This window comes from Notothenia rossii (assembly GCF_949606895.1).
Source record: "Notothenia rossii genome assembly, chromosome: 4".
In the NCBI taxonomy this organism is placed as follows: Eukaryota; Metazoa; Chordata; class Actinopteri; order Perciformes; family Nototheniidae; genus Notothenia; species Notothenia rossii.
Window position 1 is genome coordinate 60,986,058 of NC_136902.1, and position 21,996 is coordinate 61,008,053.

Here is a 21,996-nt window from a genome sequence, read left to right on the forward strand (position 1 = left end):
TAAAAAACAAAACATTATCAAAAATGGTTGAGACAAACACTGAACGGTGTAAGTCAAGTATTGTTTGACTTGTTTTCTCGTTTTCTGTTTCACAGGTAGAATGCAAAAAGGCCCAGCCTAAAGAAGTGATGTGTCCCCCGGGGACACGAGGTCGGGCGAGGGGCCTTCCGTACACTGTGGATGCCTTCATGCTGGGCATGGGCATGCTGAGTGAGTTGAATGTTTACATTTTGGAATGTGCATAATATTTATCTAACACAAATTAATTTATTTCATCAACTGTGGAAACGTATGTCACTTGCTAATAATGATTTCACATTTAAATCTATCTGTTTTTTGTGTCGGGGTACCCTCCTCAGGCAAACAGTTTAGGTTGCAGTGGAGACCAGGCTGCGAGGACAAGGATTAATTACCCACATTTTATATTTTACAGATAGTACTGTAGCAATAATGGCTTAAATATGTGTAAAATCCATCCTCAGAAAAGGAGGGAAACATGTCTAATTTATATAAATGTTGTTTTTAGTGCAGCTCTCCTTTGATCTTTAGTGGGATAGACTAAGATACAAGTGATGGAAAGGACTATGCAATTATAGAAGTTTTTATGTGTACTTTTTTTTATCATGATGCTTTTCTAAAAGTCATTTATTGCCTTCTCCCCAGGTTATCCTAACATTGTAGCAACATATGGCAGAGGTTACACTGGATTTGCCCCAAGCTACAGCTACCAGTTCCCAGGTAAGTTCTCTTTTAAACTGGTGATTACTCTTGACACACACAAAAACACACACACACACACACACACACACACACACACACACACACACACACACACACACACACACACACACACACACACACACACACACACACACACACACACACACCTACACACACACACAACTGATTTTCCGTCATTCTCCACAATCGACTGGCACCAAAATGGTTGAACAAGCTCCCCATTGATATCTTCCATCACAGACTAAAAGCCCACCTGTTTCCACTGTCTTACTTGAAGCCAATGCAGTAGCACTTACAATGGTTCAGCCTTCGGAAAGCTAATGTTTTTGCAGGATTCTTGTTTTTTTTTTTTTGTAGCTTCATGTTTGTACAACTTATTGTAAGCAGCTTTGGATAGAAGCATCAGCTGTATGTGATGTAATATATAACAGTAGAATGAAAGTGATCCACCAAAAATGTGTACAAAGTCAATACAAACAAAGTAGGAGCACGGGAGACTGAGCACAGCTGGACATGCTGGCTCCAAACCTGAGACCCTGCGGAACTCAGGAGGAAGGGGGAACAACTGAGCCACAGTCCTGCTATTACTCAAGGTCACTTTAGTGCAAAATTGCCAAAGAGCTCACTTGAGCCAGCATCTTTTGTCAAATCTTCACACTGCAACATCTCCTTGTTTCGAACACATTGCATTAATTAACAAGCAAACGGTTGGGATGGAAATTAGCTGAGGAAGGCTGGAGGAGCCCCATGGTGTGACAAAGCCAGAGGAAACAGGATTAGAATATGTCAGCCCCAGGACTGTGCTATAGCTTCAAGGCCACAGACCACAGCGCACCAGGGAACACAGCAGGCTGCTGCCATTCACACACACACACTGACACACACACAGCTGATGGCCCACTAGGGTTGGCCAAGACAGCTTGTCAAATCCCAGCCTCCTCCAACTGTGATATCTCCTCCAACCGCCCTTGCTCATCAACAGCGGTGGCTCCGTGGGTTGCTTATGGCACAGCTTTGTCCCCTGAGGCTGAGGGGGAATCAGCGGCTGTACCCCGAGCATGGAGCTGTAATCTCAACCTTAATGCTTGGAGTATCTGTCTCTCCATAATGACTTTGACAGCTCTTCCCTGCCATCCTCAAGCCAACAACTTGGCAGCACATTACACTAACATCCATCCTTTCATTCCATCCAATCTGGGACCCTTTCAAAAAGACCATGATTGCTCTAGGTCAGCTTCTTCAGACGTTGCTCTTAATCCCGTGGCGCCTCTAGTGAAATGATTTCCCCCTCTGTTCTTCTCACCTATTCACTTTGATTTCCTGATAATAGCAGAACGACCTTGGTGCTCCAACATGAAAAGGTGAATTAAAGCCTTCTTTCTTCCCCTCCTTTTCGGTTCGCAGTGTTGAAGGATTTAGAGTAGTTGGCTTGCCGTAGAGGTTAAAAATTGGCTGTTGAGAGAGCGAAGAGCTCATCTCTTTCTGAAGCACTGCCCATAATCCTCGCCCGGGACCCAATTCAGAGGAGGTCAAAGAAAGTTGCTCGTGTTGGTGTATGTGAAGGCTCTGAGTGTTCATTCTGCCTTTCCACTTCTAATCTGAGCAGCCTTTTCTGGCTCCATTCAACACCGTTTGTTTTACAGCAATCTTTATATTCAAGCGCATTCAAAGTCAACTATTCCGTTGCCATGTCATGTGTTCATATCCTATTTAGTGGAATTGTCTTGTAATGTTAGCGGGAGAAGCCGCGCTGATGTTAAAAGACAGTAATGATTACACTTCACGCTCCCGTGTTGTTATTGCTTTGGTATATTTACTGTAGAAATGTCATTTTAAAGAATTTCTGCTGGTTTCATTACTTTTTCCTGTGTGTGGTGAGTATGAGATGTGTAATGGACTAGAAGACAAACATTGAGACAAACACGAAAATAATTCCCAACGCAGTTCCAAGGCTTTGTAGTGAAGGAGTGTTAAGTCGTGACAGTATGCTGCACTGCAGAGATGTCAGTTGCATTTGAACCCTAAGTGTCATTTACGCTGGGGACATGTCAACAACACTTTTTGAAAGTATAATTTGTTGAAACATTTTCTGAAAAACAGCAATGGTAATAAATAAGAACACATTGAGTTTATTTGTTTTGTCTGTTCACGCTTGGTGCCTGTATTGCTGGGGATGCAAATGGTGCAATTTCTACATGGGGCACATTTTATGTTAGTTAACTTTACACAGAAAATAAAAAATCAAATATTGCTCCTGCTTTGCAGCAGCGAAATAGTGCCCATTTTCGACAGTTTATTCTTGTCCAAGTTGTCCATTCTCTGTCTGTGAACATAAAGAAGCAGGCAGGCTGTTGCGTTGTGTGGTAGCAACTTCAAATCAGCTGCTGTCTAGAGAAAATGATGAGTTAGGCAAAGATATTTTCTTTGTAATGCTTGTAAGGATGACGACTCCTTCTAGTGTGTCCTTCTCTGTGTGTGAAAGACTCTCTTATAGGGACACATCAAAATATAATTTACATGACAGCACAACAACATTTGGGCCCAGGTGGTCGCCCTATCACAATAAGCAAAGCTCACACCGTACAAAGCACAATTGGGTGTCGCAGCTACCCCCGTAGAGCAAATGTCTTCCTTTCCCCCTGTCTTTCCGTCATACAACCCTTCGTCTTACCCTCGTGAACACAGACAAAAGGATTTAAAACACTTGAAAGGATGCTACTTTGTTAGAAGTTACATTTCATTAGGATTACACTGTATTAAGATTTAATAATACCATAATTGCCTTAACAGTTGACTCTGCGACATTGAAGAGCAAACACAGATCTGCAGGCTGGTGTGGGGTGTGAAATACAATCGTTTTTTTATCGGAAAAAATGTCCACACCACTTTTAAAAACAAAGTGCTTTTGACTACTTCCTTTGCTTGTATAAGCAAGAGCAATGTTTATTTTTAGCCGCTTCCCCATTTCATAAAAAACAATTGTCTCTTTGTATTTGTCACAGTCTATTTTTGTTGGAGGACATGTTGGCCGCTGATGAGAGCTGAAGGTTGTGTCCATTTTATGCATGTGTGTGTTAGTGAGCGCCAAGGTCACATGACCTGCAGAGCTAATAAAAGCTCCATCCCTCCATCCTGTCTCTCTTCCCTCTTCCCTCTTTCTGCTTACCTGCTTGTTGGGAACCATTCCTCGAATTGATGTTTCACTTTTGATTAGTGCCTCATCATTTATGAAAAAATATATCAAAGACACACACACACACACACACACACACACACACACACACACACACACACACACACACACACACACACACACACACACACACACACACACACACACACACACACACACACACACACACACACACACACACACACACACACACACACACACACACACACAGGCATCCAATAATGCAACAACTTACCCCAGGGACACATCACTATAGCGGAATATAACTTACATCAAAGTATGGTGAAAATATTTAAATAATTCAAATTTTTTATAATAAGTTAAATACTTAAAATGTCTCATTTGCAGAGAGCATCGGGCATTGACTTGAACCAGGGATGAGGGAAAGGACTGAATCCACTTCATTGTGAACAAACTTCCCAAAAAAACACCACGATGTAGACCTACTGTACTGCCCTTACAGTGTGTATCCTTAGCTCCAGCTAAACAGCTAGCTAACCTGCAAAAGCCCTCCATTCAAGAGACAGAGATTGTCTTTGCTTGTTCTTTGTTGTTTTTTAGGCAAGGGCAAATGAACTACAGTAGTAAGCAGCGCTGTAATGTATGAAAACAGACACACAGCTTTACTATATCACAGTTACAATGTAAATTCACAAACAGGGCTAGCTAACATACTGCTAGCTAATATGGCATATGTTAACTTACTTAACACAGAACAGTAACAAACGTTGCACCATCTGCAAATAAAACACATGTTTACTTTACATAAAATACCAATAATAACAATAGTCTCCAAGACAGAGGCATGACTACCACAAATACAGCAACACTCAGCCGTCTGAAGTAACTAAATAGATTTACTCAAGTACTGTACTTAAGTACAATTTTGAGGTACTTTACTTGAGTATTTCTATTTTATGTTACTTTGCACTTCTACTCAACTACAATTCAGAGATATATTATGTACTTTGACTCCCCTACATTTATGTAATACCTTTAGTTACTTTACAGATCTGGATGAATGATGTGAAATATAATCAAGTGTTAAATCCGACTTTAGTTCCACCTGGAGTAAATCCACAAGCTACCCTGCAGTATACAAAGTCATTCAAACTAGCTGCACCTTTAGCAGCTTTGAGAACACTTTCATGATCAATCATTATAAAACATATCATATCTATTATTCTGAAATGGACCAATTTGCACAATGACTACTTTTACTTGTGGTACTTTAAGTTTACTTTGATGCTAATAGGCTACTTTTGTTATTTTACTTGATTGACCTTTTGAATACTTTTACTTGTTACTCCTACACTTTGGTACTTTTACTCAAGTACAATATCTGAGTACTTCTCCTACCTCTGCACGCACACACACACACGCACGCGCACACACACACACACACACACACACACACACACACACACACACACACACACACACACACACACACACACACACACACACACACACACACACAAAGACACACACAGACACACACAGACACACACACACACACACACACACACACAAACACACACACACACACCAAGCAAATCTGGATCAGCTCCGTTGTACCCCCGTTTTTAGAGATTTGGGTACGGCGGGAAAGAGAGAGGGTTTTGTTTTCTGACACTTTGTGAGTTCCCTGACACACCGGGGACACATATTTATGTATAAAAGACATCAAATAGTGCATTTTGCTTTATAGGTGACCTTTAATGTCGCAAAGTAGGGCTGCTCTTCCTCTAGCAACAATACATGAAAATAAAACGTTTTTTAACCAATGAAATCACAATGACATGGCACAATTTGCATGATTGATTTGAAGTTGTGTTTAGGAGAAGGTCAGATTAAAAAAAAAAGTTGATTTGGTTGCAATTGTTTTTGTTTTTATATTTTTAAATCATGGAAGCCCAATAAAAAATATTTTTGGACATCACATGGCTAAAAATGCTCCCTCTTACTGTGAATCACTCCGCTTGTCTAAAGTTAAATGTCTGTATTGCTATAGCCTTTAAGTATTTCACACGTATTACAGATTGCCTGGTGAGTCCTTCATACAGCAGCGCTTCCTCCTAGACCTTTATGCCTTTTGTTTTCTACTTTATGCTTGGAGTCGACAGCCCTCAGCTGCATTTTAACCCACATTCCCACCGCCTTTACTACATCTGTGTGATGCTGCACTCACCTAGAGTGGAACAGACAGAGGTCGCAGGCTTTTATACACCCACTGCTGGGGAACAGGAAAGAAGAAGCCTTGTTTTTCACAGAGAATGTGTCAACAATAGGTTGTCTATTTTAGAAGAGGGATGGATGGCTGTTCCAATTGGATTCTCCCTGTGCCTTAATGCCTTCAAAAATAGCTATGTGAAATGCACCATTAGCTCAGACTGCAGGCATCCAAAAGAATGTGTGTGTCTGAGTGTGTGTTGTTGTGCCTATGTCTGTACTCATTATCTGACTCCAAATGAAGATGGATGCTTTTTTTTTCCAAACTGTAGCAACACTTGTACCATACAGAATAATTGTGTGGTCAAACTATTCAGGATTAAGCAATATGTGCTGTCCTTAGTCACTTTACATAAAAATTAGTGATACACTTGGGCAGCCCTTTTTAAAACAAATATATAAAGATGTTTATAGTACATGGTTGAATGAGGAACAACACATTTGAAGATTGCAATAAAATGTAATTAGTTTGGATCTGATAATGTGTATACAAATCTGAATACTATCCCTGCCGTTATTGTTTGTCTTATCCATAATGTTATCCTGATTTTGACATTGTATACTGTATATTTAAAATATATTTCCATCTTGTATCGCAACTTAAACATATTCATCTAGAGTCCTCTAGATGAATATGTTTAATATAAAGAAAACAATTGTATCTCATTTTTAATACAAGATAAATTGGAAAAGTGTAGATCAGTGGTTTTCAAAGTGTGGGGCGCGCCTCCCCTGGGGGGCGCCAGAGAGCTTCAGGGGAGGCGCAGCGGGAGAAAAAAATAACGAGAAACAGTGAAATCTAGCTAGTTCACTTCAGCTAACTTTATGCGAGCGGCAACATGGATCGATTTTTAGTGAAGTTACATAAAGTGAGAGAGGAGACAGCGTCTGGCAGAACACGTCACTTGCACACTTCTGGCTGTCTGTGGAAACCGAGTTCCCCCACCTCGCCAAAAAGGCTGTAAAAGTGCTCATTCCCTTCACCTCCGCCTACCTGTGAGTGCGGGTTTTCCGTATTGACTTTGATCAAAAGCAAGTAATGGTCAAGCAGGGGCGGATCTACCGGGGTGGCATGGGGTGGCAACTGCCACCCTAAAAATAGCTTTGTTTTGAAATAAAAGTTGTGCCTAATCGGACATTTATGAGAGAAAATCCCTAATGTCCGAGTGCAAGTGAATGCAGCACAAGACGCGAGCCTTTTAACCCCTCCCCCGGCCCTGGCACGAGCGAGGAAATGTGATTGGCGGCGATTTCATTTGAACGGGACGGCGCATTCGGACCCAAGTACACGGAAGGAATTAGTTATTTGCGGTCTACAATGACAGAGAGTTTGGCTGTACTCAGCATTGAATCAAAACACACTAAAGCTGTAGGTCTTAATCAGTTTGTGAGGCGTTTGGTGAACAAAACGGTAATCGCCGCATTCAGCTGTTATAGGCATGCCAACTTGATGCTCTGCTCACGGGCAACTCGATGAGCATAAAAACCTGTTAAGATGATGAACTTACCTCTGTAAATATGTTTTTTTCTTAGTGGGGGTCTGCCCCCAAAAAACATTGTTTAAGTCCTGAGAAAGTCAAATAAGACGGTGTGTAAAACTTCACTGCCCAGCCAAAAAAAAGTAACCACTTTGATTTAACTAGTACAGTAGGTAAGGGCATTCCACTGGATAACAATACCCCTGCATTATAGCAAAAACAACAGCACCATTGTGCTCTTTTTAACCAAATCTCTCTCAGAGGGGCGTGGCAGACAGAGAATCAGCACTTTTGAAACAGGGCTATGGGATGCTATAATGCATGATCTGTTGGGTATTTCGAACCAATGGCTTCGGAGACATGTTTGTATATTACTGAAACCTATAATATATATTGATGAAAAACAGTATAATAGGGGACCTTTTAATATAAGCATTTAACAATGTTTAAGCTTTATTTGATTATTAATGTTTAGAGCAATTCAGCTTTCTAGCCCCTCTTCCCGCCAATGAAGCTTCCACTACTTCAAACAGCACTTGACCCTGCTGCGAGGAAGCAGATGGTGTTGCTGTTCGGAAGAACACACATTGTTAGAAAAATATCACACGTCTCCGGCTTGGTCTTCAATATCAGGATACATGTATTTATTATCCTTGCAAGAATGGAAGTAGTCATCACATACTGTACAGAGCTGCATAGGAATAAATAGTTCCCCGAATAGTGTCCTTGACATGCTTATATACAGTTACAAGAAAAAGTGAACCCTTTGGAACTACCTGGATTTCTGCATAAATTGGTCATAAAATGTGTTCTGATCTTCATCCAAGTCACAACAATAGACAAACACAGTCTGCTTAAGCTAAAACCACACAAATAATTATATGTTTTTATGTTTTTATTGAACACACCATGTAAACATTCACAGTGCAGGTTGGAAAAAGTATGTGAACCCTTGAATTGAATAACTGGTTGACCCTCCTTTGGCAGCAATAACCTCAACCAAACGTTTCCTATAGTTGCATATCAGACGTGCACAACGGTCAGGAGGAATTTTGGACCATTCCTCTTTACAAAACTGTTTCAGTTCAGCAATATTCTTGGGATGTCTGGTGTGAATCGCTCTCTTGAGGTCATGCCACAGCATCTCAATTGGGTTGAGGTCAGGACTCTGACTGGGCCACTCCAGAAGACGTATTTTCTTCTGTTGAAGCCATTCTGTTGTTGATTTACTTCTGTGCTTTGGGTCGTTGTCCCGTTGCATCACCCATCTTCTGTTCAGCTTCAATTGGTGGACAGATGGCCTTAAGTTCTCCAGCAAAATATCTTGATAAACTTGAGAATTCATTTTTCCGTCGATGATGGCAATCTGTCCAGGCCCTGAGGCAGCAAAGCAGCCCCAAACCATGATGCTCCCTCCACCATACTTCACAGTTGGGATGAGGTTTTGATGTTGGTGTGCTGTGCCTTTTTTTCTCCACACATAGCGTTGTGTATTCCTTCCAAACAACTCAACTTTGGTTTCATCTGTCCACAGAATATTTTGCCAGTAGTGCTGTGGAACATCCAGGTGCTCTTTTGCAAACTTCAAACGTGCAGCAATGTTTTTTCTGGACAGCAGTGGCTTCCTCCATTTTATGACCAACTTATGCAGAAATCCAGGTAATTCCAAAGGGTTCACATACTTTTTCTTGCAACTGTACAAGAGAGGGTACACAGTCACAAGATGGAGGAATACTGGTTCAAAGCAGTATTAAATGTTTAGTTCAGATTAGCTAAGGTCTGCGTAAGCAATAAACATGACAGTCATATGTCTATCTCCATAGAGGCTGAATCATCATGTTAATCATTGTAATATATGTATCATATGCCTTAAACAGTCCTGACGGTCTTAGGTAATCATACATCCGGTTACCTACACAGCTAGGGCCTTTGTTATCACGTGCTACTCTGATATTAGAAGAGTACATTCAGTATTTTCCCAACACACATTCACCATTTCTAAGTAGCCCCTTAATCACAATTCTCCATCCCAGACTCGCAGCTGCACTGTTTTCCATTTGTCAGAGAAGAATGAGCCCAGGTGGGTGCAGATGATAACCAACGAGTGATGAATCTGGAGGACCCTACTATGTGTCATTTATTCAAATAGGAGTACAAAAGGAGTCCATGAAAACATCACGGCTAGTCAAGGAATGTGTAGAGATCTTGCTGAAGATAAAGCTGCCTTCATATGACCTGAGTTAAGAACGGGTCGCCGTTTTCCTACGGAGAGAGAGCCTGATTAGGAAGAAGTGCTACCCTCGCCATTGAGCACTGCTTGAAATTGTCGCCTGTTGCTGCGCTTGAAGTTCAAACTTTCAAATTCAAAAGGACTTGATTTCCATTGACTTTTCGCAAACTAGGGAGGTAACAATAGAAAATGAACAAACTAGTTGTTTTAAACGCAAAGCTCTGCACACTACCTCGCGGTGAGCAAAGACCAATCGCATTTCATGAGTAGGCAGCTTAAAACAAACCGAAAGGATATTTTAATTACATATTCTCAAGAAGAACCGGGGCAGCATGGAGAAATGGAAGATACACGAATGTTGTGGAAATGTTGATTCGTCCAGATGGAGCCACCTTTTTTGTCCTTTGAGCCCTCACTTTCTTTGTCTTCAGTCCCAGTTCCCACAAAAACCCATTTTATATTGACAGTGTTACATTAACGTACAATTAAATACATTTAAGTATGCAATTGAAAGGTAGATTGAATATACCAAATCACATATAGGTTGCTCCAGTAAAAAAAAAAAAAATAGACCTGCTAAGCTAGCGCCTTACAGCAGGAGTTTAGTAAGGTTTTTTTCTTCTTCTTTTTCTTCATCATCATCATCATCATCATCATCATGATTTAGTTGCTTCCTTATTTGATGATTGAAATATTCAACTGATTAACCAAAATGAATATACAAAGGGGGGAAATCAATAACTAACCTCCAAACCTAAACTAAGGTTAGGAGCGGCTATCTCACAAGCTAGTTTACATGTTATATAATGCTGAATCATTAAATACAGCTCTGGAAAAAATAATAGACCACTGCAGCATTATCAGTTTATGTTGTTTCACAATTTATACAGTAGGTACTATGTGTTTGAATAAAATGATTTGTTTATTCATATAAACTACTGACAACATTTCTCTGTGTTGGAATTCAACAGACACTGGAATGTAATGGCTGCCATACATGTAGAGGGTTAGGGTTAGTAATTTGGAAAGATTCGTAGTCGTCTCTTCATTTTTTACAGAGCTCTATGTAGTTGCCTTGATAGAGTGTCTGGTAAGTGAAGAGACAAGTCCTACAGCACCCAGTTGACAATACATTACATTTCTCACAAATTACCAAGTCAGATAGCAGTGACCGCAGGCTCGGCAGCGTTATGCTGAGAGAATGTAGCAGCGGCAAAAAGTATTGTGTTTTTTTTCTATAGTAAAACAGATGTCAGAAAGTCACATACCCACCTTTATTTACCTTCTGCAAAAAAACAGCATTCAATAGCTGAAGCTTCGGCCACTGTATCCACATGGGGAGAGTCCTATCGCATTTTTTCTTTGAAAAAAAGATGGTGGATGCTGCACTTTTTTCTCGAGGCGGTTGGTGCTCAGAAAAAAGATGCTATGTGGACAAACACCATTAAAGTTCTGATTTGGAAGTCTGTCTTCCAGAAATGGCATTTATAAACAACTAGTTTAAAAATGTTTTTATTTTCAAATGGGACAAATACAAAGATGAGGGTTTATTAAAACACAATCAGGAAAATCAGAAAATGTTAGCATCAATAAAACATATCATATCATTGCTCACACGGTCTAAATTACAGGATGAGGATGCAATTAAATTCCTGCTAACTTGTATGTTACCCATATAAAACTTGAGAGATTTGACCACAAATGTATCTCAGTAGTTTTCACAAGTGACTTTAAACATTTACCAAGGAGCCATTGAAGATCATCTGTTAAACCACATTCTTTAATGTGCACATGAGGAAACAGTGATTAAACAAACAAATCAATTAAGAGTGCCCTCTTTTGTGTTTTCCTCCCAGGCTTCCCAGCAGCAGCGTACGGTCCGGTGGCAGCGGCAGCAGTAGCGGCGGCGCGTGGCTCAGGTAGGGGGGCCCCTGGAAGAGTCGGCGGCTACATGGCATACGGTCAGAACACAGGGGCAGGTAAAGGCTCTGTCGGTATTCTGTGTGGCCTGACGCTCTCTCCATGCAGTTTCTCACCTCTCATGCATACACAGACACTCACCTTAACATACAAACAGCTGCTGTATATAGAGAGGGTGGATTGCACCCTCCCACTCTGTGAAAGAGTGAACTCCGTCTATATTTTCGTTATCAGCTGAATGAAGCTCCTTCTTTAATGTGGTGGGTGTAAATACAGCGGCAAGCGACCCCCCACAGGATCTGTCGTGACCTTTCATAAGCATGGTTTCTAATCAGCATCTTAATGAGATTTTAAAAATATTTACTGCCATACAGTATCTTCTTGTTTTTAAATCTATTGTTTATTTACTGCTTGATTTTTAGCAATTTTTTGTATAAATATACAAAACCTTACAGTCAAATGCAGACGTCTGTATGAGATGATCCTTGGTAAAAAATATAAATAAATGTAACTGTAGGAGCCACATATGAAGCCATTTCTGTGTTTGTTACGATACGTTTTTTGAGTCACTATAGGTGGTGGGCATGTCATTGGATTTGTGTGGTGACGTGTGTGCTTATATCCGGTTGCTTTTACCTGCGCACTTGGTAATAGATGGGGGGGTGAGCTAGAGAAGGACAATTGTTGTTGACCGCACGCACGCACGCACGCACGCACGCACGCATGCATGCACGCACGCACGCATATGGATATGGAATATTGCATTTTTGCTTTGCAAATAAAAGATCAAACGCATACTGTGTTGGAAAGACTGAGTTTTTCCGCGTCCACAGTTTTTTTTCTCTTGTTTAGTCCCTCGCGGCACTTTGTTTAAGATTACTGCCGCAATATTAAGTCAACAAAAAAGACTTGTACCACAGCGTGGATCTACAGTACGGAGATTTCTAGGATCGATCTGTGACGCTGTGTAATTAAAAGGAAACATTGAAACGCCTTGTTCGGCGCTGTATTGGAGAGCGGCTTAAGGAAACTTCAACGTACTGCCGGGAGGATAAAGACTGACGGACAATCCACACAGCAGCAGGAGCGAGCGGTATGTAACTTCTTCATTCATGCTGTGTAAATGTTTGTTAGAACACAGTGTGAATAAGTTACTGCTGCGTGTCCATTGGGGACTGACTTGTTGCTTGCGTGTGTTGGTTTGTGCCGCTAGTGGTTGTGTGGATTGGAGCATTTGTTGTTCATTCATTAAAACATTAAAAGGATATGTAAATAAGTGGATCAAATTCAGATGTCAATGTGGCAAAAATGGATGAACAAAAGAGAGAGTCGATACTCACTGCCAAGGCTTTGGCAAATAAAATGGAAAAGCTTCAAAAGGAACGTCAATCAACGGTTCACAAAATGAAAAGTGTGATTAAAACAATGAAGGATCTCATGCAAAGGGATGACAACGCCTCACAAATACAAACTCAACTTGAACATTTAATTCAACTGGTTAAAGAAACCACCCTGTTACACAAGTCTGTAATTCCTCTTCTTCCTGCAGACGAACAGGAAAATCAAAATGTATGGTTTGCCAAGACAATGAAATACAACAATGGATTTATCGACGATGTCAAGCAATGGCTTTCTGAAACTGGGAGACAACCAAGCAGCACCATTGCACATGTTTCCTCAATTTAGATATCTGATGAACACCAACAAAGTATGTCTCATGTTTCAAAACAATCTGGGAAAAATGTTGAAACTTCTGAAGCACAAGAGGAAATAAAACCAAGCGACAGTGTTTCAAACATAGGAAGCATTGGGTCTTGCAAGCGGAGCTCTGCTGGAACCAGGTTCAGTGTTTCAACTACATCATCATGCATCAAAGCTGAGGCTGACATGGCCGCTCTCATGGCACGACAAATGTTATTAAAAGACAAGCATGCATTGGATGAACAAGAGGAAGAGCTCAGGAAAAATAAGGAACAGCTCAGGAAAAAGAGGGAGCAATTAGAAATGGAAGTGGAAATAGCCGCATCAAGGGCTAAAATGAATGTGCTAAGACGCTCTGGAAGGTCTCGTGCTGCAAGTAACACATCTGTGAGTCCCAATGGCATGCATTCTTATTTGGAAAGGGGACGAAAGGAAGCCACACTCAGTGCTGGAGCAAAAACATTTGTGCCTGACACAAACAGGCCCACAGGTGGCCAGTCTGACGTACAGTTTTCGCACAGAGAACATGAAGTAGAATATGGACATCTGCAACATCAAGCCACAAGAAGCCCAGAGGCCAATATACATCAAAGTTCAACACAATCACATCCACAGTTACAACACCAAAGCAATCACCCAGCAGCACTGGCCCCAAGCAGCAGTGCTCAGAATCCTTTAATTAATGTTTTGGAAAGACAAAATGAAATAACATCCATGTTGGTTCAGCAACATGGATGTTCTGCCGAAAAGAGAAATTCAGATTTTTGATGGCTCTCCATTTCAATATCAAGTATTCATAAGAGCTTTTGAGCACAGCATTGAGGAGAAGACTCACAACCCTAAAGACTGCCTATATTTTCTCGAACAGTACACCAGGGGGCAGCCTTTGGAGCTTGTCAGAAGCTGTCAGCATATGGCCAATGACAGAGGATATGCCAAAGCAAAGGCTTTGCTACAGGAGCATTTTGGTAATGCACAGAAAATTGTTTCAGCTTACATGGAAAAGGCTCTTTCATGGCAGCCAATAAGAGTAGAAGATGTGCGAGCTCTGCAAGCTTACGGTCTCTTTCTGAGAGGATGCTGCAACGTCATGGAAGAGTTTGAATACATGTGTGAGTTGAACATGCCTAGCAATATGCTAGCCATCATAAAAAAGTTACCCTACAAATATAGGGACAAATGGAGAACTCTGGCCTATGACTTACAGAAAAGGTAAGGCCGGAGAGCTACATTCATGGATATTGTTAACTTCATTGAAAGACAGGTGGATATTGTGAGCGATCCGCTGTTTGGAGATATACAGGATACTCCACCATCAGCCAACAAAGATGTGAGGAAAACTAAGTTTGAACCTCGTTCAAGGATGAGGGGAAGCAGCTTTGCTACTACTATTACAACAGCGGAAAAGAAAGTGGAACCTGAAATAAGAATGAAGGAGAGAGGCTCACTACAGATGTAGCACTGAATTTCGGACTCCAGCTTACAGCTTCCTGCCTACGGCCTGCCAAAGACCAGTATAGAGGAATGTTAAGCCCTCCCACTATTTTCCAAGAGGGCGTTGCCAGATTTTCAATTTCAGGTTTTAACCAGGAGATGGCGCTTCATTCACAAATACAGAAAGACAAGTTTCATGGACTTTCAGTTGTGTTTTGAAGAGCATTTGAACAAATCAATATTTTAGATCAACTAAAGTATATCTAATCTGGTAATTCAATAATATATAGTCTTTATATATTAAATAATCATAATTATAATGTAAATGTTTACATTACACTTCTTTATTTGTTATGCTCATACTTTAACCTTTACAATCGTTTGCTTTAATATGCAGTATATTTTTGTGTTTGCTTCCTCCTGCTCCCTTTCGGACACATACTGTACGATTTATTATTATTATTAATATGAAGATATTATTAAGATAAGATAAGATGTTACTTTATTGATTGAACATTTTAGTTTAGAATGTGCTGTCCCACGGTAATTCAGAAGGCTCACAGGTCACATTCCGACCATTATTTAAAACAATAGGTGCTTTCACACCTTCTACAGTTTGATTTGTATAGAGGGAGCTCTGTCAGTTTTCGAATTACCCATTTGCTTTCGGGGAGCCCTATTTTTCAGAGCACATCCTGCTACTAAATATGTCACACGCACGCTCGGTTGACTGGCGCAGCAGCGCGGATGCGATCAATTGCTATAAAAACACTCTTCTACTAATACAGACGGTGTCACTATGCCGGCGGATGTGGCCGTTGTTGAAGCCTCTTCAGGCTCCGCATCGGCAGGCCTCTCCCTCGGTGTGGAGCTGTCAAGCTCGACCCTAACGCCGCTTACAGCCGGCCAACTAAAAGTTATTTTCCGTTCACGTTGTCATTTTTAGACTCCTTCGCTTCTTTGCTTTTGAATCCAAAAGCTGTGACGCTTGGCTGTTTTCGTTTTGCCATATTTTTTTATTACACAGCCAGAGTTAAAAAAATATCAATATGAACATTTCAAATACCGCGCCGGCATCACCGCCATAACCATAGCAACGTAAGTAAGAATGCAGCGCCGCCACGTACAGATGGCAACACCCAGACATATTCACAAATATAAAACAAATATTCAGAAACTGTAATGAACAATAACTATTATTTATTTCAAGAACTGTTATTTACAGAAACTCAACATTTCTAATCTGTGTGACACAAATATGCACGATTGTTTTGGGCTCCCCCTATTTATCTCAAAGTCAGCCGTCAGGGGAGCTCCGTCCCTCTTCGGGGGAGCCAAGCTCCTTCTAGCTCCCCCCCATTTCGAACAGTGTCTGTGGCTGAATGGCCAGCGATGTGTGTGTGCAATGTAACTTTTTTTCAATAAAATATTAAAGTCTCCCAGTCCCTGACCTTTCCTGAAAGTGTGTTATGTAGCACCCTATGTTGTTAAAAATTGCATTCTAATAGCGGGATTTGACAGGTTTAGGTAGGCCTATACAAAAACCTCTGGCGGTTCTAGTGTTAAGGTAATTAGGTACAGTAGAAGCCCTTTTTTATCAGTAACGAATTTAGCAGTTGAACATAAAAGTCAACTAACTGAGGGTCACTTGCAATGACAGTGTTGTGTCTAACTGTAAGCTTGTCACTCAGAGTAACCTACCGTTAATTTAGCTGCTGGATAAGAAAGATCAAGGGGGGAGGGGGGGAGAGAGCTGTGGTTGATGGGCCATTAGTTGTGTAAATACACAGCTGAGAGCTGCCGTTTCATTCAGACTGTTTAAAAAACTGTAACAACGGACTATTTTTCTTAGCGGATGCATGTCAATTTAAATCAATACATACAACTATTTTTTAAATCAATACATACAACTATTTTTTAAATCAATAAAAGACATTTTCTAAATCCATAAAAGCATTTCAATTAATATTGGGAGTCATGTCGTTACTTTGTTGAGAATTTGGCCGTGTAATAAGCGGGATAATTTGCAGCGACTTGTTCCTTATGGGGAAAATAACACCCGTCATGTGTGTGTAGAGGTGTGTGTGGTTAAAACACTTTCATGAAGTGAAGGAATTTCCTTCTATAAAACAGCTGTGGGCAGCAGTGAGTGTCACGGACATGAATTCATAGATCAAGGCAGACTGGTGCACACACTCTCCTTTCCTGCCAGGCGACACGCCCGTTCTAAGCCGTGTCCCTCACTCCTCACATCCCAAGCATCCCCACAAGTGTATTATGTTGTTACATCGTTTCAGATGTTATGTTTCAGTTGTGGTCTGTCTATGTTCAGTGATGCAAACTTGTCACCTTTCGGCGAAATTCGCCGTTTTGAATCAAAAATAAGTCGTTTGTGTGATTCATGTAGATCTGCAATACAAATATTTTTGGGGTATGGGGGGGGCTGGGACCCGGAGTAATCTGCGGCCGTGAGCTGTTATGTGCCATCATGACACGCATGGTGTTCTTTTTTTATATATTATAATGAAGTGCGAGCTGTGTGCTCAAGTCTTCCTGCCTGTCGGCTCTGCTCATGGATGTATAATAAGGCTCTGCTGCTCCGAGATGATAGTCTAGCTTCAGCAGCTACATTACCTACAAGTGCGTTCGTTAATATTAACTGTGCGTCCGGAGTCACTGTGGCACAGACTGGACCGCTGGTGAACAGCTGTTAGAACGGGCTGTTCAGGTGTTCAGAGCAGAGCTCCCTGTCGGAGCGGCAGAGCGTGATGTGAACTGAAAAGTTTTTCTGTCGCAATATTATTTAAGGAATCGTTGAGCTAGCTAGCTAGCATACATTGTCACTATCTGCTAACGTTAGCTTTAGCCTTCTATTTCTAATAGTTTTTTTCATAGGCTATAAACAGAGGTGGTATAAGTATATATATTGTACTTGAGTAAAAGTAGAAGTACTCAGATCTTGTACTTGAGTAAAAGTAGAAGTACTCAGGTCTTGTACTTGAGTAAAAGTAGAAGTACTCAGATATTGTACTTGAGTAAAAGTTGAAGCACACAGATCTTGTACTAGAGTAAAAGTAGAAGTACTCAAATCTTGTACTTGAGTAAAAGTAGAAGCACACAGATATTGTACTAGAGTAAAAGTAGAAGTACTCAAATCTTGTACTTGAGTAAAAGTAGAAGCACTCAGGTCTTGTACTTGAGTAAAAGTAGAAGCACACAGATCTTGTACTAGAGTAAAAGTAGAAGTACTCAGGTCTTGTACTTGAGTAAAAGTAGAAGTACTCAGATCTTGTACTTGACTAAAAGTAATAGTCCCAGAGTGTAGGAATACTCTGTTACAGTAAAAGTCCTGCATTCAAAATGTTCCTCAAGTAAAAGTATAAAAGTATTATCATCAAAATATAGTGAAAGTAGCGACAGTAAAATGACTTTGAATGACTTTGTATACTGCAGGGTAGCTTGTGGATTTACTCCAGGTGGAACTAAAGTCTGATTTAAAACTTGATTATATTTCACTTAATTAATCCAGATCTGTGAAGTAACTAAAGGTATTAAATACATGTAGTGGAGTCAAAGTACACCATGTACCTCTGAACTGTAGTGGAGTAGAAGAACAAAGTAGCAAAACATTGAAATACTTAAATAAAGTACAAGTATCTCAAAATTGTGCCCAAGTATAGTATTTGTTGAGTTTATGAACTTAGTTACTTTACACCATGTGGCTATAAAGATAAAAAGACTTAAGCCTTGCACAGAGGCCTGAAAATACATTTTCAAAATGCTCAACAGTGCTGCCAAAATTATAAACTGACTGCTCCACAATTTAAAATAAATGCTTTTATATATTTCTATTAGATGTGACTCTTTGGCGTTTCTATTATTATTAACACTGCTGCTTTAGTTGTTCTGACTGCTAAAATCCTCTGTCATTCCGTGGGGTGGGGGAGCCGGGGGCTCAGATCCTTGTCACCTTTTTCATACCTGATGAGTTTGCATCCCTGTATGTTAAAAAGCCTCAGTCACCTTAATTCATGTAATAAAAACATCTCAGGTCAGTAACACTCAAAGCTAAATGTGCAATACCATGTTCAGCTATGTTACTATTTATAATGTTATTGTTGTTACATCAGAAGATGTACATATTGAAATGATTTCTTAATTTACAGTAGGCTATTTTTTACAATGTGTGTTGGAAGGATTTATTAAATTACAATGAATATTGTCATTGTTGAAGGCTTTTAGAGAAGGGTGACCTATAAGCCTGAATTACATAAAATGTTATACCTAAAAACATAAAAGCCACAATAAATAAGTCACAATTATTCTAGTTATTTGTACCTCCCGTATTGCTTTCAACCCACCAGCTTTTATGGTGTTGTTACGTCACTAACTGTAAGGTTGTCACATACAGTCTATGGTCACTCAGAGTAACCTACTGTTAATTTAGCTGCTGGAGAAGAAAGATCAGGGGGGGAGGGGGGAGAGAGAGCTGTGGTTGATGGGCCATTAGTTGTGTAAATACACAGCTGAGAGCTGCCGTTTCATTCAGACTGTTTAAAAAACTGTAACAACTGACTATTTTTCTTAGCGGATGCATGTGAATTTAAATCAATACATACAACTATTTTTTAAATCAATAAAAACATTTTCTAAATCCATAAAAGCATTTCAATTAATATTGGGAGTCATGTCGTTACTTTGTTGAGAATGTGGCCATGTAATAAGCGGGATAATTTGCAGCGACTTGTTCTTTATGGGGAAAATAACACCCTTCATCCAGATGAGGATCCCTCCGCTACACTTTGGGATCCTGATCGACCGACGAAACTCCATTAAAATATACATATTTTTGGTGAATTACTGAGTTTAGGCACGTTAATAACGTTTTAATGAAGTTGAATACAGTATATTCATATGTGTCAGTGATTTCATGCCAATTCGGCGAACATAAACATAAATGATCGTGGTGAAGATGATGATTAAATTAGGATTAAAAATTGAGAGCCGGGCTGCATTTCCTCCCGTTCGTTTTTTTCGAATAACAAAATTATTTTGTTAAATAACAACATGGTGATGTTTTGTAAATTATTACATGTCTCTTATTTAGCACAGTAGTATGATATCCGTGACATATGGATCTTAACAAAGTTCCGCTGTACATCCAGCATACTGTATCTCACTTTATTTCACATGAGCTCCAGTGTGGAACCCCACTGCACCCCCTGGTGGATCAATGATCCATTGCAGCTGGCTTCATTATAATTACATTTATCTATCACGGGGGCGGTCTCAAGTCAAGCTGGAGGTTTTCCCTTGAGCGAGGGCAGATCACGTACCAATCACGGCCCTCGCGTTTCAAACTGTCTGAAATGAATCGCTACATCTGTAGGTACAAGTGTTTGCCTGTTTTGTGGAGGTGGACATATACTGGATCTGTGTTTTCAACTGGAAAGAAAGGCTCATAGTGAGAAAATTGCTTTCTTAAGGGAACATGGTGCGTGTTTTGGATGCTTGTGTATTGGGCACATGAGTAAAGACTGTAGGAAACGCCTCTCGTGCAAAGTATGCAGTCTGAAGCACCCAAGCATACTTCATATCTATCAGAAAGAGAAAGAAACTGACACAACGCAAACTAAAGGAAAAGCTATAAGCAGTGCTCTGATCTCCGTTCAGTCCAGTGGTCTTACAGGGGCCGGTGAGCCAGATTGTACTCTCTCCACAGTGCCTATTCAAGTAAAGTCTAAGAAGGGACATGAAACATTCATAACATATGCCTTCCTGGATCCTGGGAGCTCAGCATCATTCTGCACGGAGCGGCTGATGAACAAACTGAATCTCAGGGGAAGAAGAACATACATTCTCCTTCGGACAATGGGTCAGGAGAAAATAGTTGGAAGTCACATTGTTTCTGACCTGCATTTGGCTGGATTAGACAGCAGTCATTATTGTGAGCTGCCTGACACCTACACCCAGAAAACTATGCCAGTTCATCGAGGCAACATTCCTCGGCAGAAAGACCTTCAGAGATGGCCTCACCTGAAACATGTAATGATTACTGAGATTGATTCAGATGTGGACCTGTTGATTGGGACTAATGTTCCTGAGGCACTGGAGCCATGGGAAGTTATTTGGAGTGTAGACGGGGGCCCATATGCAGTCAAAACTATGCTGGGTTGGACTGTCAATGGACCTCTCAGAGGAGACAGGAGTAGTGAAATGACTTGTGGACAGCCAGATGTCACTGTCAATAGGATATCTGTTGCAAACCTTGAAGATCTGTGGAGGCAGCAGCTAAAGGCTGATTTCTCTGAATGCAGTCAGGATGAGCAGATGGGACCGTCAAGAGAGGACTGTCACTTTATGAAGTATGTCACAAAGTCTGCTAAGTTGATGGATGGCCATTACTGTATTGGCTTACCTTTAAGGAAAAGGGATGTTAGTATGCCAAACCACAGGAGAGTAGCAGAACAACGTACACTGAGCCTCAAGAGAAGGTTTGATAAAGATGTTTCATTTCATGCTGATTACACCGCTTTCATGAATGACATCCTTTCGAAGGGCTATGCAGAGAAAGTGCCAGCTGTGGATCTGGAACGCAGTGACGGCAGAGTGTGGTATATACCACACCATGGTGTATACCACCCAAAGAAGAAAAAGATCAGGGTCGTATTTGACTGTGCAGCTACATTCCAGGGAACATCGCTGAATGCGCAGCTCCTACAGGGACCAGATCTTACCAGCACACTGGTTGGAGTCATGACAAGATTCAGAAAGGAACCTGTTGTACTCATGGCAGACATTGAAGCCATGTTTCATCAGCTTCGAGTACCAGCTGAGGATTCAGATCTGTTGAGGTTTCTCTGGTGGCCAAATGGAGATCATCATCAGAACTTAGAAGAGCACAGAATGGTTGCACATCTGTTTGGAGCTACATCGTCGCCAAGTTGTGCTAGTTTTGCCCTTAGAAAGTGTGCAGAGGACCATCAGGAGCAGTTCAGCCCCAAAGTAATCAACACCGTCCTGCACAATTTCTATGTTGATGATTGTCTAACATCTGTGGTCTCAGA

The 21,996-nt window shown here is 40.7% G+C and overlaps 1 protein-coding gene across 6 annotated transcripts in view; it reads left to right on the forward strand.

Annotated features, from left to right (window-relative positions):
* Positions 1 to 21,996, forward strand: part of LOC307035812 (RNA-binding protein Musashi homolog 2-like) — a 232,643-nt gene that overhangs the window by 186,112 nt on the left and 24,535 nt on the right. For 3 of the 6 annotated variants that reach the window (XM_079675523.1, XM_079675526.1, XM_079675522.1), the window contains 3 exons: positions 96 to 210; positions 664 to 738; positions 11,731 to 11,853. In XM_079675523.1, the coding sequence (XP_079531649.1) occupies positions 96 to 210; positions 664 to 738; positions 11,731 to 11,853 (313 nt within the window). The remainder of the gene's footprint in view (positions 1 to 95; positions 211 to 663; positions 739 to 11,730; positions 11,854 to 21,996) is intronic. The other 3 variants (XM_079675525.1, XM_079675524.1, XM_079675527.1) reach the window with 2 other exon arrangements.